General features: G+C 36.2%; 1 protein-coding gene across 2 annotated transcripts; it reads left to right on the top strand.

The window, feature by feature from the left end:
- LOC121325938 (microtubule-associated proteins 1A/1B light chain 3B) lies at positions 1-10,212 on the top strand. 2 transcript variants are annotated; one of them, XM_041269020.1, is made up of 5 exons: positions 1-212; positions 1,093-1,133; positions 3,673-3,728; positions 7,468-7,574; positions 8,674-10,212. In XM_041269020.1, the coding sequence occupies exons 2-5, from the start codon at positions 1,127-1,129 to the stop codon at positions 8,846-8,848; spliced, it is 345 nt and encodes a 114-aa protein (XP_041124954.1). In that variant the 5' UTR covers positions 1-212; positions 1,093-1,126; the 3' UTR covers positions 8,849-10,212. The 2 variants fall into 2 exon arrangements, with proteins under 2 accessions (XP_041124954.1, XP_041124953.1); XM_041269019.1 differs by lacking the exon at positions 1,093-1,133 and having other exon boundaries at positions 3-212.
- Positions 10,213-13,568: the final 3,356 nt, after the last annotated feature.

Below are 13,568 nucleotides of genomic sequence, written 5' to 3'. Positions count from 1 at the left end.
TTTTTGCTGGTTAAGGTGGAACTCCAGAGAGCAGCAACAGGAAAGAAAACGAGATCTGCAGTGATATTTCTGTTCCTGTCAGCTTTTAAAAACGTGATTATAATACCGTATTTTATTTTAATTCCACCGCTCCTTTGGCCTTAAATAGCTGTTATCACCTCAGCCGAAAAATATGCCTTCAGAAAAGACCTTCAAACAAAGAAGGACATTTGGTACGTATTTATTTATGTTAATATATCAATACAGTTTTCAGAATTATGCAGTTAGCAGTTTGATATTTATAACTACGTTGATTGAGTAGGGTTTCCAGAATATGATTCCTTATAAATGTGTGTAGATAAATAACAAATCGCATTTTTTTATTTTGTTTATAAAAGCAGAGTACCGTCGTATATGTTTCGAAAAGATTAAATAAACTGCTCAAATGTTTAACTTAATGTAATTTAAGACGTGGTAGCAATTAACAAAAAACAGTCAAGTTTTGTTATTTGATGGCGATCCCCCCCTTCAAATAAAATGAGAGAATTATTAATTATAGCGAGGGTGGTGGCTGAAGCGGGGGTTAGCCTAGTTATGACAGTACACTTATATAATCAAAATATTATTGAGCGCTGTATGGTAGACTTGTGTGTTTTAACAGAAGGGCATATCATTTAATAAATGAAGGTGCCTGTTGTATCTTATACATATATACGCAAGATCTTGAGTCCGAATGCAGAGTAGCTCAGCTGCAGGATTGGGGGATGGGGTGACGTTGCTGGGTTAGTGTCCAACTACAATGCAGGCCTTTGGACAAGTCGGAAAGAAAGATGTTTTGATCTTATTATTAGTCTTAAACTTTATGCAAACTAACTTAGCTATTTTAAATTTTTGTGTATGATAGTTTTTATTTATTTTTTTATTCTTGGCCCAGGATGTTGATGTACCATAACCTTTCTAATTCCGTACATTAGTTTGCATATCAATAATACTACAATAACGCAGCTTTATATAGTATATTATTTTATTTACGGATAACCACATCGGTATAATTTAGAATAACTGTCAAATAAGTTAATTTGTTTAATTTTTTTTTTTCAATCACCTTTCCAGCGATTTAGCCGATGTTACTGCCTGCCCGAAGACAATGACAGGTGATTTTCAACTACTACATACCACAAATAAAACCCAACAATTTACAACAATAGTACTAGCTGCACTGCACAATGTCGTGCATGCGTAATGACCGGTAGGACATTACTTTGTTTTAAAGTAAAGTAAAATAAACTAACGACAGCGTTTCTTTGAAAAAAAAAATGCTGTGGACTAAGGCAGTGTATTTCATATTAAGAAATAATGATGATGATATTAAATATTTTCAAAATGTTTATATGCAGTAGTATAAAATAAACAATTTCCCTTTACGTCATATCTTGCAAAACATTAGAATACACAATTGAAGTACAAAAGGGATATTTTATTAGCGCTACTAGTTAGTAGTGAAGCGATATTTTCGGGGGGGGGGGGGGGGGGGGGGGGGGGGGGGGGGGGGGGATAAAAATAAAAAACAAACAAAAATAAAAAACCTCTAGCTCAACTTTTGTTGTTTTCTGTCAGACCGCCTTGTACCCGGAATATGCTTAATTATTCTTTAGTGCGTTTGGCCATGTAATGTATTGTCCTTTCCCCCTGGGACTAACTGTGCTTCCTCTTTTTCAAATTTGAGTGTTGCTTCATTAGAGTATATAAGGCAGACTTCTAAACAACTTTTCAAGCTTTTGCTGCCTTAAAAAAATAGAACAGAGAGTAAACAGTATTTATACCACAGCTGTGCAAATTAACACCAATTAACTTTCTTTTTGTATGTGTGTGTGTGTGTGTGTGTGTGTGTGTGTGTGTGTGTATATATATATATATATATATATATATATATATATATATATATATATATATGCATGCATGCACACAGCTAAGTAGTAAGTAAACAGGGCTGTATCTTAGCAGATATTTATTTTTGCTATATTTCTCTTATAATTAAGATTTATTTCCAGTGTATTACTCTTAAAAAATAAAATAAAAGCTATATTAGTTGCACATAGACAGATACAAAGAAGGTACAATCTGTGGGTATAGAGACTGTACGGTTATTGTCTTAATATTTCCTTCACAGCTGTACTATATGGGTTCTTTTTCAGTAAAGTTATGTTACAAGTGTTGTCCAGTAACAATTTTTTCACTGACACATTGTTTTAACCTGTAGCTATATCAGTGATACAGACCACACACATGCCTTTGAGACACAATGGAAATGTGTTCAAGACAATATTGTCCATCAGGTGCTTATAAAGTTACAAGTGGAATCAGCAACAGGAGTACCTATGAACAGTTTAGTTGGCACATGGTCTGCTCCACATTTTTCCACTGTCACCCATAGTATCATCACAAACAGCACTGTGGGTCAGTTGTAAAAATATTCCAACTTTACCTAACTAAGTAGTGTTCACCTAGTGTAGCCCTTGGGAATATATCTGGAACCAGAAAAGTTAATGAAGAGCACAGTACTAGCCATTAAGATTTCAAAAGCGTTATTAGACTTGAACTTATGTATTAAATAACAAAACTTTATAACAATGTCAACACGCTAGGTTGGCACCCACATGCTGTAATGACTTATTTTAACCCATTTCTGTCGGACTACAAACATACATTAATATTACAAGCATTCCATTAAAGTTCTAACAATTTAATAGCGTGCTTTTATTTAACATTTATGGTTTCATACTACTTACAGAAAGCAAATTTATCCAGGAACCACATAAACAGGTCATGGTATGCACATCCATCTATATGCTATGGCTATATCTTGAGATCAACTCCCCCATTTGTGATGAAACTTTGTATACATGCTTTAAATGCACAATACCCACAAGTTATAAATAAATGTGGGTATAAGTTAGTAGACATCTCAGTGCTACTCCATAAATAGATGGAAAAGATTATCAGAATACAGACTGGAAATGAAACAGATTAAACAAATAGATACTTTATTGCCAAAGAGCACAATAAACCATTAGAAAGACTGTTTTATGTATTCTCCAGCTCTGTTGTTAATACTTGCCAGAGTTAGTTTTCCAGCTGAATGAGAGCCGATTGCTGCTAGGGACAGCATGCTTGAAGGGCAGCGAAGAAGCTCTTCAGGGTGATAAGCATGGGGGTACTGAATGTGCCATTTTGGTTCATTGTTTATTTTTATCCCCTCCAGCACATACATATCAAACTTACTAAACACTTTAACTGTACTTATTGTTATTAAATATGGCATAGCATATCTAATGCATTCATTCAAAACAGGCTTGAAGTTTATTCGGTTATGTTCATTCTTGGAATACCAGTAGGACTCTAAATATTCATGGAGTAGCCCTGTGTTATTTGGACAAGGGAATACAGTACACCAAGAGGGACTGGTAAAACTGTCAGTAGGAAGTAGGAGCACTTTCAAATCAAGTGTCTACTGTGAGCTCACTTGCAACAGGGACATGTATCACAGACTATAACAAGCCATGCCAAATGAATTTGTCTTGTGAATGACAGCCCGTTTACGCTAGAAGGGTGCTATAAATGGCAGATGTCATTTTTTTTCCATGTCCTGTATGTTACTAACATTGTTTGTTTTGTGTTTTATTTAAATCACAGAACAAAGAGTGGAAGATGTAAGACTGATTCGAGAGCAACACCCGACCAAAATCCCTGTAAGTAAATTGTTTAATGAGTTATAATTGTGCTTTTGTTGGTCAGATGGCTACTAGTCATTTGAATCTACGATTTATCAATTAAAGCCAAGCCACATGACTGGAGTCATTGCCAGGCCAACATCTGTACAGTACACATTGCTGCCTGATAAAAAGAAAGTGGGTTCTTTAGCCAGAGACCACAGTTGATGAAGAATACAGTACTTAAGCACAAAACATTTTATAAAGTATTTTAAATATCATGGTTGAGTCATTTTTTAAAAAGGTTTTAGACTTCTATGATGGGGATATAGTGGTTGTCGTTGCATTTGTCGCACTTATATAGTACTTATATAGTTTTAACTGTTAAAATTGTAATTGGGCAAAAAGTAACCAATAAAAACATGATTGAATTTCTTTGTCGTCACCATGGGAAAAGCCAGTGACTCAATTCAGAGGTTCAGAGGCCCATCTCTTTCAAGATTTTAGCTTTGTTTTCCATCATATCTTGCAAGATAACGACAGAAATTGAAACCACAACCCCCCACCCCCCCACACAGATAATTAAGTTATAAAATATGCATTCCAAATGTTACAGTATTAACCTTCCATTAGCTAAGGATGAATTTGCACAGAATTACACCAGTAAGTGCATTACAGACCTATAGATTTGCTGACAAGCTATTGCTTTAGGTATATGTGGTACTGTAAGTCAGTCTGTCTTACGTTTTACAGTTAACTGTCAACATTTACCAAGGTGGTAAATTTCTGGAATTATGAAGAAATGTCTTGCTTTTCGGACATTTACCAAAGGCTTATTGGTAAAGGTTATTCTTGAGATTTACTGGTAAAATCACGTCATTCATTTTGGACATTTACCGCTTAACTTGTTAAATGTGGACTTTTAGCAGTAAATCTTGAGATTAGCAGCTATTCAGATTTTTACAGAAATGTCACATAAAAGTAGCCACCAAAATGCTACTGGAATTACGTTTGAATAAAATTGTCCTTCAACACAGTATTTTAGCATGGAATACCTTGTTTTCTTTAATATACTATACCAAAATGCTTTACCATGCTTTTACACTCTGCAGTGCTTTTAGTGTAGTAAACTTTTATCAGGGAGCAGCTCCAACTTGTAGTAATATTCCCTTGCTCTCAACATACACAGTTTGTTAGATGCAATGGGAATATATTTAATGCAAGTTCCAGCTGCTTTTATACTGTAATAAACTGCCCACCCTACCTAAATAACAGATCAACATGCATTGAAACCATTCACAATTATGTTTAAAACATGATAGTGGAACAAAAATTTAGGTACGGGTGTTACAGTATGATAGCACTTAACAAATAGAGTTGCTCCCTAATAAGGGACATTTTACTTAACAGTTTGAGTTCCTGAAATAATCCTATTAGGACAGAATCATACTCAGGCAATTCAATGTTGCAGCTAAGTGAGTCTGAACCTCAAACTTATATTTCTACATGTACTGCAGTGAATTAACTACTTTGAAACAGTAATGAAAGCTCAATGTTTTTTTTTCTGCCATAGATTTAATTGGCCAAACTACCTTTCTCTGGCATTTTCAATCCTAAAACTTGATTTTTCTGGGCTTGGTGGTCCATTGGTTAAAGAAAAGGCTTTGCTACCAGGAGGTTCCCAGATCAAATGCCAGCCAGCCTACTAACTAGCTGTATGTGACCCTTACTTAACCTCCTTGTGCTCTGTCTTTCGAGTGAGAGGTTGTTGTAAGTGACTCTGCAGCTGATGTCTCTATAAGTCACCTTGGATAAATGTGTCTGCTAAATAATAAAATAATAATAATAATAATAATAATAATAATAATAATAATAATAGTTAAAAACATCAACATGTTATAGACTTGATTAATGTGAGTCAAGAAACCTTACTCAGTACATTTGAAACAGAGGTCCTATTGTAAGTGACTCTGCACCAGCAGTTGCTGATGCATAGTTCACCCCCTAGTTTCTAAGTCACTTTAGATAAAGGCTTCTGCTAAATTTTTCAAACTAGAATCATAGCAACTAACAGCCACATTTTAGTCAGAAAATTGCAGTTTCTGTTCGAATAGATTCAGAAAGTCAGTTTTGCAGGTGCATCAATTGCGAATGCAGCATTTTGGAGGTTCTTGAAACACAAATTTTGTTTGCACTTCGTTTGGTAGGCCCGATTTGGCATAAATGCAAAACTAAATGCCCTCCTTTTTTAAACATTCAAAATTAATATTAATAGTTGGATTGATGATTCTAATTCAAATTTTGCAATTGTGTGTTGTGAATAATGGGCCATATTCAAATAGCTTTAACTTGAGTTATATAATAATATTTTTTAAAGTCCTATGGGTTAAAGTCTAGAATAGTCAGCACTGAACTAGGCCCAATCTCACCATGTGACATAGACTAATAAAAATACAGTTTCATGGCATGTGGACATGCATGAATATATCCTTGCACAACAGTGTTGCTTCCTAGCTATTACGTGCGAGTAAGAAATCTAGTTTACAACCTATTAATGTATGATGTTATTTTAAGAGCTAAATGAAAACATGAAACACAATATTTAGTCAGTGACTCAAACCCTGCCTCTCCTTTGTGGAAAGCCCCTGACTGGTCCTGCAGTGTACATGAACCCAGCTCTACCAGAGTTAAATAACCCAGTGTGCTACACAGCTTCAAACTGGAACAGACTGCATGCAGGTAGTGGGTCTCAATAAACAGGAAAATAGAATACACTTCACTGTCAAATGTGGTTGTACTTAAATGTCTATAGTCAATTCTGGTACATTGTTAACCCTGCAGCTGCCTTTCAAGGTGGTTTATTTGAGACATAACCTCCTACTGCTGTAGGTAGTAACAGACATATGCCTGGTTTGCTCATAGTGACAAATTGGGAATGTGTGAGTCCCTGCAGTGTAAACTACCTTTTTGGGAGGAATCAAACACACTGGACAGTCAACAAGGTCAATGAGGTTCAAGTAAGGAGTTGAAAAGTGACTTGGTTTATGATCACAAACTGTACACTTCTATTTGACCTTATTACTTTTTCCCCCAGTAAACAAGTTCTGTGCTCTGTGCCAGTAAGGTTGTGACCTTGGATTTCATGTGGCCTGCACATGTTTATCTGAACTGTGTCTGTGGGCCTCTTTCTGGTTCCCTTGCTGTTATAGTGCTTCGTATTGATAAAGAGAATGCACTGTAACCTTCTTAAAGGACTTATAACCAAGTCACTAATGACTATTGTGCCATATGCAAGATTCTGTTTCAATGAGTTTCATGTGTTTACTGTTTGGTTTTATGATCAGTATGTTCCTAAAACAGTAACAGCGATCTGGTGATCTAAACAGCAGGCAGAGGACTTGAAGATAAACTCTATAAAAGCCTCACTTTTTTTTACTTGCTGTATATACTTACTTGAAGTACAAATACCAGTGGCTAAAAGGTTGTCAGGAATGTCATATGTAAGAACCAAAGCCGCACTTTGGGTATATAGGTATTGAGACCCTGTGCTTTACATGCTTTAGTTGGGGCTCCAGTCCCTGCTGCATATGTAACATATTTATAGCCTGGTGAAATATTTGCAAATTTCAAAGAGATAAAAAAAAAGGGGATCTTAATTATAAATCTGTCCTAACAAACTGTACTTTTCACCTTCATCAGAACATTTGATGGGTTTGCATGGGGAACAATCACTCTGAGCCATGGTGCTTTAAACCTCCCTTCCCTTGTATATTTTCAGGTGATCATTGAGAGGTACAAGGGGGAGAAGCAGCTGCCCATCTTGGACAAAACTAAGTTCCTGGTTCCTGACCATGTGAACATGAGCGAGCTGATTAAGATTATCAGGTGCTGCAGAATTTCTGCAATAATCTCCATTCCATCATTGCTTTTTGAGCATTCAGCATTGAGGCAGTATTCGTTTTACTCTAGTTAGCACAACAACCTTCTAGAAGGTCCTTATTTTGCTGTGAATTAGATTTTTCCCCAGGATTTTCCTGGTTGTTTTTCTGACCTTTGTTCTACAGTATAAATTAATTTCCTGTGCAGCAGGTATTGCGACCCCCATGTGTCCTAGTATCTCCTACAGATGACGTGAATTAAAAATAATTACTTTAGGGAGAATCTGGAAACTAGAGGTGAGAAAGGGGTTTTGGGTTATCACCTAATTTGAGTGAATATAGTGCTACACGTAAACTACAACATGTAGAAGTAGTAAATTTACTTTTATAGACTTCACTGAGTATCTTCTCAGATCAATATCTTATTTCAGTGACATCTTTCAGGTTTAATTCCTAGAAAAGACAGTATAACATTGTTTTGTAAGTTATCGGCACAGCTTTCGACTGTTGCTGCTGGCAACAGTATGGCCTTTCTCTTGATTAGCTTCTTGTTTCTCATTTTGTGTAATTGGTGGAGCACTTCTCTTTCTTTTTCTGTGAGAAGAAAATGCAGTAGAGGGTGCATGAGCTGGGATGATGAGAAACATTCCACATGTTGAGGCTGACTAATTAGAAATGTCTCATAAATCGGTCATCCTTCCTTCCTCTATCCAGTTCCTACCACAAACTTTGTAAAAACAAGAGATATTTTTGTCTAGGCTAAAAACATGATGGTCTACAGTGTTTAATTGATCTAGTCCTTTGTTGGAAGTTGAGTGCTCATGAAAGGGAAGGGACAATAGCACTGGCTACAGTCATCTTGCATTTCAGCCCTGGGCCTCTCAAGGAGAGACTGCCCATAGTATGATGGTTTTGTGATACATGTCCAGTAAATCTACCATACTTAGTGTGGTCATACTAAAATAAACCTTTCAGCATTGAGAAATGTTTGTCAAATGATTTATTACCAGTACGTGTTTTGCCAATGAGTTTCATAGTTCCCTCCCCCTCCTCCACCTACATTAGATCACATTTAAATGCATGTGCTTCACTCTTGTGTCCTGCAGGAGACGCCTGCAGCTTAATTCCAACCAGGCTTTCTTCCTCCTGGTGAACGGGCACAGTATGGTGAGCGTCTCCACGCCAATCTCCGAGGTGTACGAGCGCGAGAAGGATGAAGACGGCTTTCTTTACATGGTCTATGCATCCCAGGAAACCTTTGGAGTTGAATCCAGCTTGTAAATCTCATTCATGTTCTTGTGTAGAACCCCCCCCCCCCCCCCAAAAAAAAAATACAAAACCAAGAAAGGGATGTCATTAAGCAACAGATATCAGGCCTGTTGAAGGGGGCACTACACTACCAGGACTACCAAGAAACGCAAAGCTGACCACAGCACCACTTAAAAACCACGGCAGTCCTTTATTTCCTCTCCCTACTCAGTCCCACCCCTAAAACCGTATAAGGCTAGTTCTCCTGATCAGGAAGTACTGTGCTTTGTTTTTCTTTCTGGGTTGGAATTTTGCTTCTTAAACTATTTTAACTGCCTTGCTGTAGACCTAATAGCTCATCATGGCAAAAAGCATAATCCAGTTTACCAAACATTTCTGCTTAGATAAATGATATGTAATTGTTCAATTTGTAACTGGGTTTAGTTGCTTTCGTATACCAAATACAGTTTAATTGTAGTTTAGAAGTATCACTGTGCAAAGAACAGATATGAAGGTGATTCTGTCGATTGCATCCTTAACACAATCTGTAATGTATTAAGGTACATGGATTCTCTTTGTGGTACTGGCAATATTTGGGTTAACTTTTTCTTAACGAATTGTTGCCCATGCCAGTATTAATTGTTCATGTTTTTTTTTTGTCTCATATTTTAATGGATACTGTGTTGCATATTTTCCTTTAGTCAATCTGTTTTTAAGATTCTTAAATCAACGGATGTGAATTAGCTGCCTTTACTCTGTTAATCATTTTCTGGAAAACAAATCACTGTTCTGTAGTAAAGCAAACTGGGTAAAACAATTATGGTGTCACATGTTTTTTTTTAATTTTTTTAAATAACTTCTGTGTTAAATATCAATCCTTTTAAATGCATAGAATTAAGTTTCCAAAAGCCCATCCTCTACCTTGCATCATCCATGGTATTTTCCCTTCATGTGCATCAGTATTTACTCTCCTGTTATGTTAAATTCAAAGCAATATACAAATGGGTTTGTTTTAGCAGAGTAAAAATTGTATACCAATATATTTTAAATATCAAATCTTTCTTTTTATTTGCATGTATCTTATTAACATTGCCTTGGTTTTTTGTTTAGTTTGTTGAAAATGTTAATAGTTTTTCTTCCTGTACATTTATTATCTATGTTATGAGTTGTTGCGATTTGCATATTTTGTACATTTGGAAAAAAAAAAAAAGTTTGATTGTATTTGGTTGGATTTTTCTGTATGAGAAGATATCGAGTGTTTATTGCAGCTGAGGCAGATGACCGTTCTTGTAAAAGTAAATAAACACTGTGTGATCTTGACGACCGTGGAGATTTGTGCCTGTAAAGAAATATTCCACTGTGTAAAACACTGCATCCCAATTAAATTATTACTGTACTGAGTGGCTTCCTCTTGATTCATCCAGATAAACACTTAAGTAATCTCATTCTTAAACCTCTCTGCTCAGATTTTGGCTGATCGAACTATAGGACTAGCTCAGTTATTGGCAACACATTTACAGCAGTCAGCACAGTTTCATTTTAATCCCTAGCTCTGTCTTGTTTTTTTTCTCCCAATATATAAAGATACAGTACTAAAAACTACTTGAACACAGGTCTTATTTGTTTATTGAAAGACTATTCATGTTAAAGGATCCACATCCACAAACATAAGCCAAGTTGTTATTTGTTGGGAGCATTCTGCTATTAGAGCTGTGCTAACAATGCTTTAGTAACCCCTTGTCTGTCCACCTACCATGAAAATATACTCTGCAAAGCTCTACCAAAACTGGACTTCTGTGCAACGTCTAACACCAAATCTAAAAACGATAAAAATAATCACAATGCGAAACACCACACCGAATGAAAGGAAGTGTGTATGGTGATTATCATTTACATTTATAATGTTTCAACTGTTCTGTATTTCTTTCTCCACAGAGGGAAAGAAATACAGACCCATCACCACCGCCCATATTATTTTATATGTAGCATGTCAAATGTTTAAAGATAAATAGGTTGCAGGTGCAGATAAAAATCAGATGTTTGATTGTCATACTTAATTTAAACTTTTTTTTTAAAGAAATCAGCATCCATAGGTGTTTCACAGATTTTGTTTAAAAATAGAAAAATGGCAATCATTTGAATTTCTGTTTTACTTCGTACGATCTATTACTTACAGTTGTTGAAATTGTAGATGGGGAAACTTGTACCTTAATATCGGTTGCGATTGACAAGCACACTAAAGGCAAAACTACTATAGGGGGTATATTTTATTGTAAAATTCAACATGACTTTTACACCACAGCTTTCAGATATTCTGTAAAAAACATGTATAACTATCTGGTAGAATATTTTAGAACCGTGAATTTGAAGTTCACTGTAAACCATAGAATCAAGAACCAACACCAAAAGAATGCTTCAAAAGTTTTTTTTTTTAATGATTCTTACAAAATATTTACCTTTCATACAATATATAAAATGTAATTTCTTACAATGTACAATTTCCTTCTCGTACAAGGAATACATTATAAAAAAAAGGGATATCACAAAAAAAACATGAGATTTACACTTCAAGTTCAAATCTGTTGCACATTTTTTATTTATATTTTGAAAACTGCCAGAGGCTTTTTAAATATAAAGTTTCATGCACACTGAGAAAAAAAATACATTTAAAATTAGGGTCGAGATGAAAGAAATGGCAAAAAGGAGTCTCCATTACCAAGTTAAATGTTTCTGATGTTTTGAAAAGGCTTGGACGCTTGGAGGGGGAAAAATGCAGCAAGTTTAAAAAAGCTTAAACATTAAATCTATGAACCCAAACATAATATACATTGTAGTTTCTTTAATATTTCTAGGAACTTGTAAAACAGTGATCAGAATACACCCACAGAAAAATTGGATCTTACATTCTTCTTTTATATCTGATAGTTTGGCTTTGGAATTGCGTGTGTTTGATTAAAAAACAAATTGAAATGCAAAAGGTAAGCTTCCCAAGAGCAACATCCATGTGAAAGAACACAATGGACCATGTAGACATGTACATGCTAGAAAACCCAAGTCAGAAGCATCATGTTTTAATTGTTCACGCTCTTAATAAAACATTCCAAGAGAGAAAATATTACTGCAGAAATCCAAACAGACATTGACAAAGACAGACATCTTCTCCTTCTATAACTACATGGGCATAAAATAATATATAAGCTTATCCTGGCCTACATAACCCCCTTGAAGTGGGACAATCAACCTAAGGCATTTTAATATAATGGTGGCCTTATGCTAAGTCATCAAATGTCCTGCGTCTTACACACACATTAAACAGTGGCTCTCAAAAGTATTCACCCCCCCCCCCTGGACTTTTCCACATTTTATTGTGTTACAACATGGAATCAAAATGGATTTAATTAGGAGTTTTTGCCACTGATCAACACAAAAAAGTCCATAATGTCAAAGTGAAAAATAAAATCTACAAATTGTTCTAAATATAAAACAGAAAACAATAAGTACTCACCCCCTTTGCAATGACACACCTAAATAAGCTATGGTGCAACCAATTGTCTTTAGAAGTCACATAATTAGTTGAATGGAGTCAACCTGTGTGCAGTTAAGGTGTTTCACATGATTTCAGGTTAAATACACCTGTCTCTGGGAGGTCCCGCAGTTGGTTTGTACATTTCCTAACAAAAACTACATCATGAAGACGAAAGAACATTCAAAGGAAATCCGGAATAAGGTTCTTCAAAAGCACCAATCAGGGGATTTGCAAGGCATTGAATATCCCCTGGAGCACAGTAAAGTCCATTATTAAGAAATGGAGAGAATATGGCACAACTGTGAATCTGTCTACAACAGGCCGCCCTCAAAAACTATCCGGGCGAGAAAGGCACTAGTCAGGGAGGCCACCAAGAGGCCTATGGCAACTCTCAAGGAGTTACAATCTTCCACGTCTGAGCTGGGAGACACTGTGCATACAGCAACAATAGCCCGGGTGTTTCACAAAACTGGCCTTTATGGGAGAGTGGCAAAAAAAAAGCCGTTGTTGAAAAAAACTCTAGCTAGAGTTTGCCAGAAGACATGTGGGAGACTCTGAGACCAAGTTGAAGAAGATTCTATGGTCTGATGAGACCAAAAGAGAGCTTTTTGGCCTCAACGCTATGTGCTATGTTTGGCGCAAGCCTAACATCGCACTTCGCACATCATAACATCGCACATCATCCTGAACAACATCCCTACCGTGAAGCATGGTGGTGGAAGCATCATGCTATGGGGATGCTTCTCTGCATCAGGGCCTGGAAAGTATGTGAAGATACAGGGCAAAATGGATGCAGCAAAATCCAGAGAAATCCTGGAGGAAAACCTGCTGAAGTCTGCAAGAGATCTTGGACTTGGGAGAAGATTCATCTTCCAGCAGGACAATGACCCCAAACATACAGCCAAAGCCAAACTGGAGGGGCTTAAAAACAAAAAGGTCAATGTCCTGGAGTGTCCCAGTCATAGCCAGGACCTCAGTCCAATTGAGAATATGAGTTGAAAATTGCTGTTCACCAAAGGTCCCCATCCAACTTGATGGAGCTTGACAATTTTGCAAAAAAGAATGGACAAACATTGCAGTGTCCAAATGTCCAAAGCTAGTAGAGACTTATCCAAATAGACTCATGGCTATAATTGCCGCCAATGGTGCCTTTATTGACTCAATACTTGAATACTTATGCAATTAATTATTTTCTGTTTTGTATTTGTAATTAATTTAGAACAATTT

Source organism: Polyodon spathula, chromosome 13 (genome assembly GCF_017654505.1).
Source record: "Polyodon spathula isolate WHYD16114869_AA chromosome 13, ASM1765450v1, whole genome shotgun sequence".
Classification (NCBI taxonomy): Eukaryota; Metazoa; Chordata; class Actinopteri; order Acipenseriformes; family Polyodontidae; genus Polyodon; species Polyodon spathula.
Note: the sequence above shows the minus strand (reverse complement) of the source record. Positions and strands in the feature narration are given on the sequence as shown.

Coding starts and splice junctions, on each gene's coding strand:
- LOC121325938 (XM_041269019.1), top strand. CDS start 173: ATGCCTTCAGAAAAGACCTTCAAACAAAGAAGGACATTTG. Junction 213..3,672: donor CAAACAAAGAAGGACATTTG/GTACGTATTTAT, acceptor TTTAAATCACAG/AACAAAGAGTGGAAGATGTA. Junction 7,575..8,673: donor GAGCTGATTAAGATTATCAG/GTGCTGCAGAAT, acceptor TGTGTCCTGCAG/GAGACGCCTGCAGCTTAATT.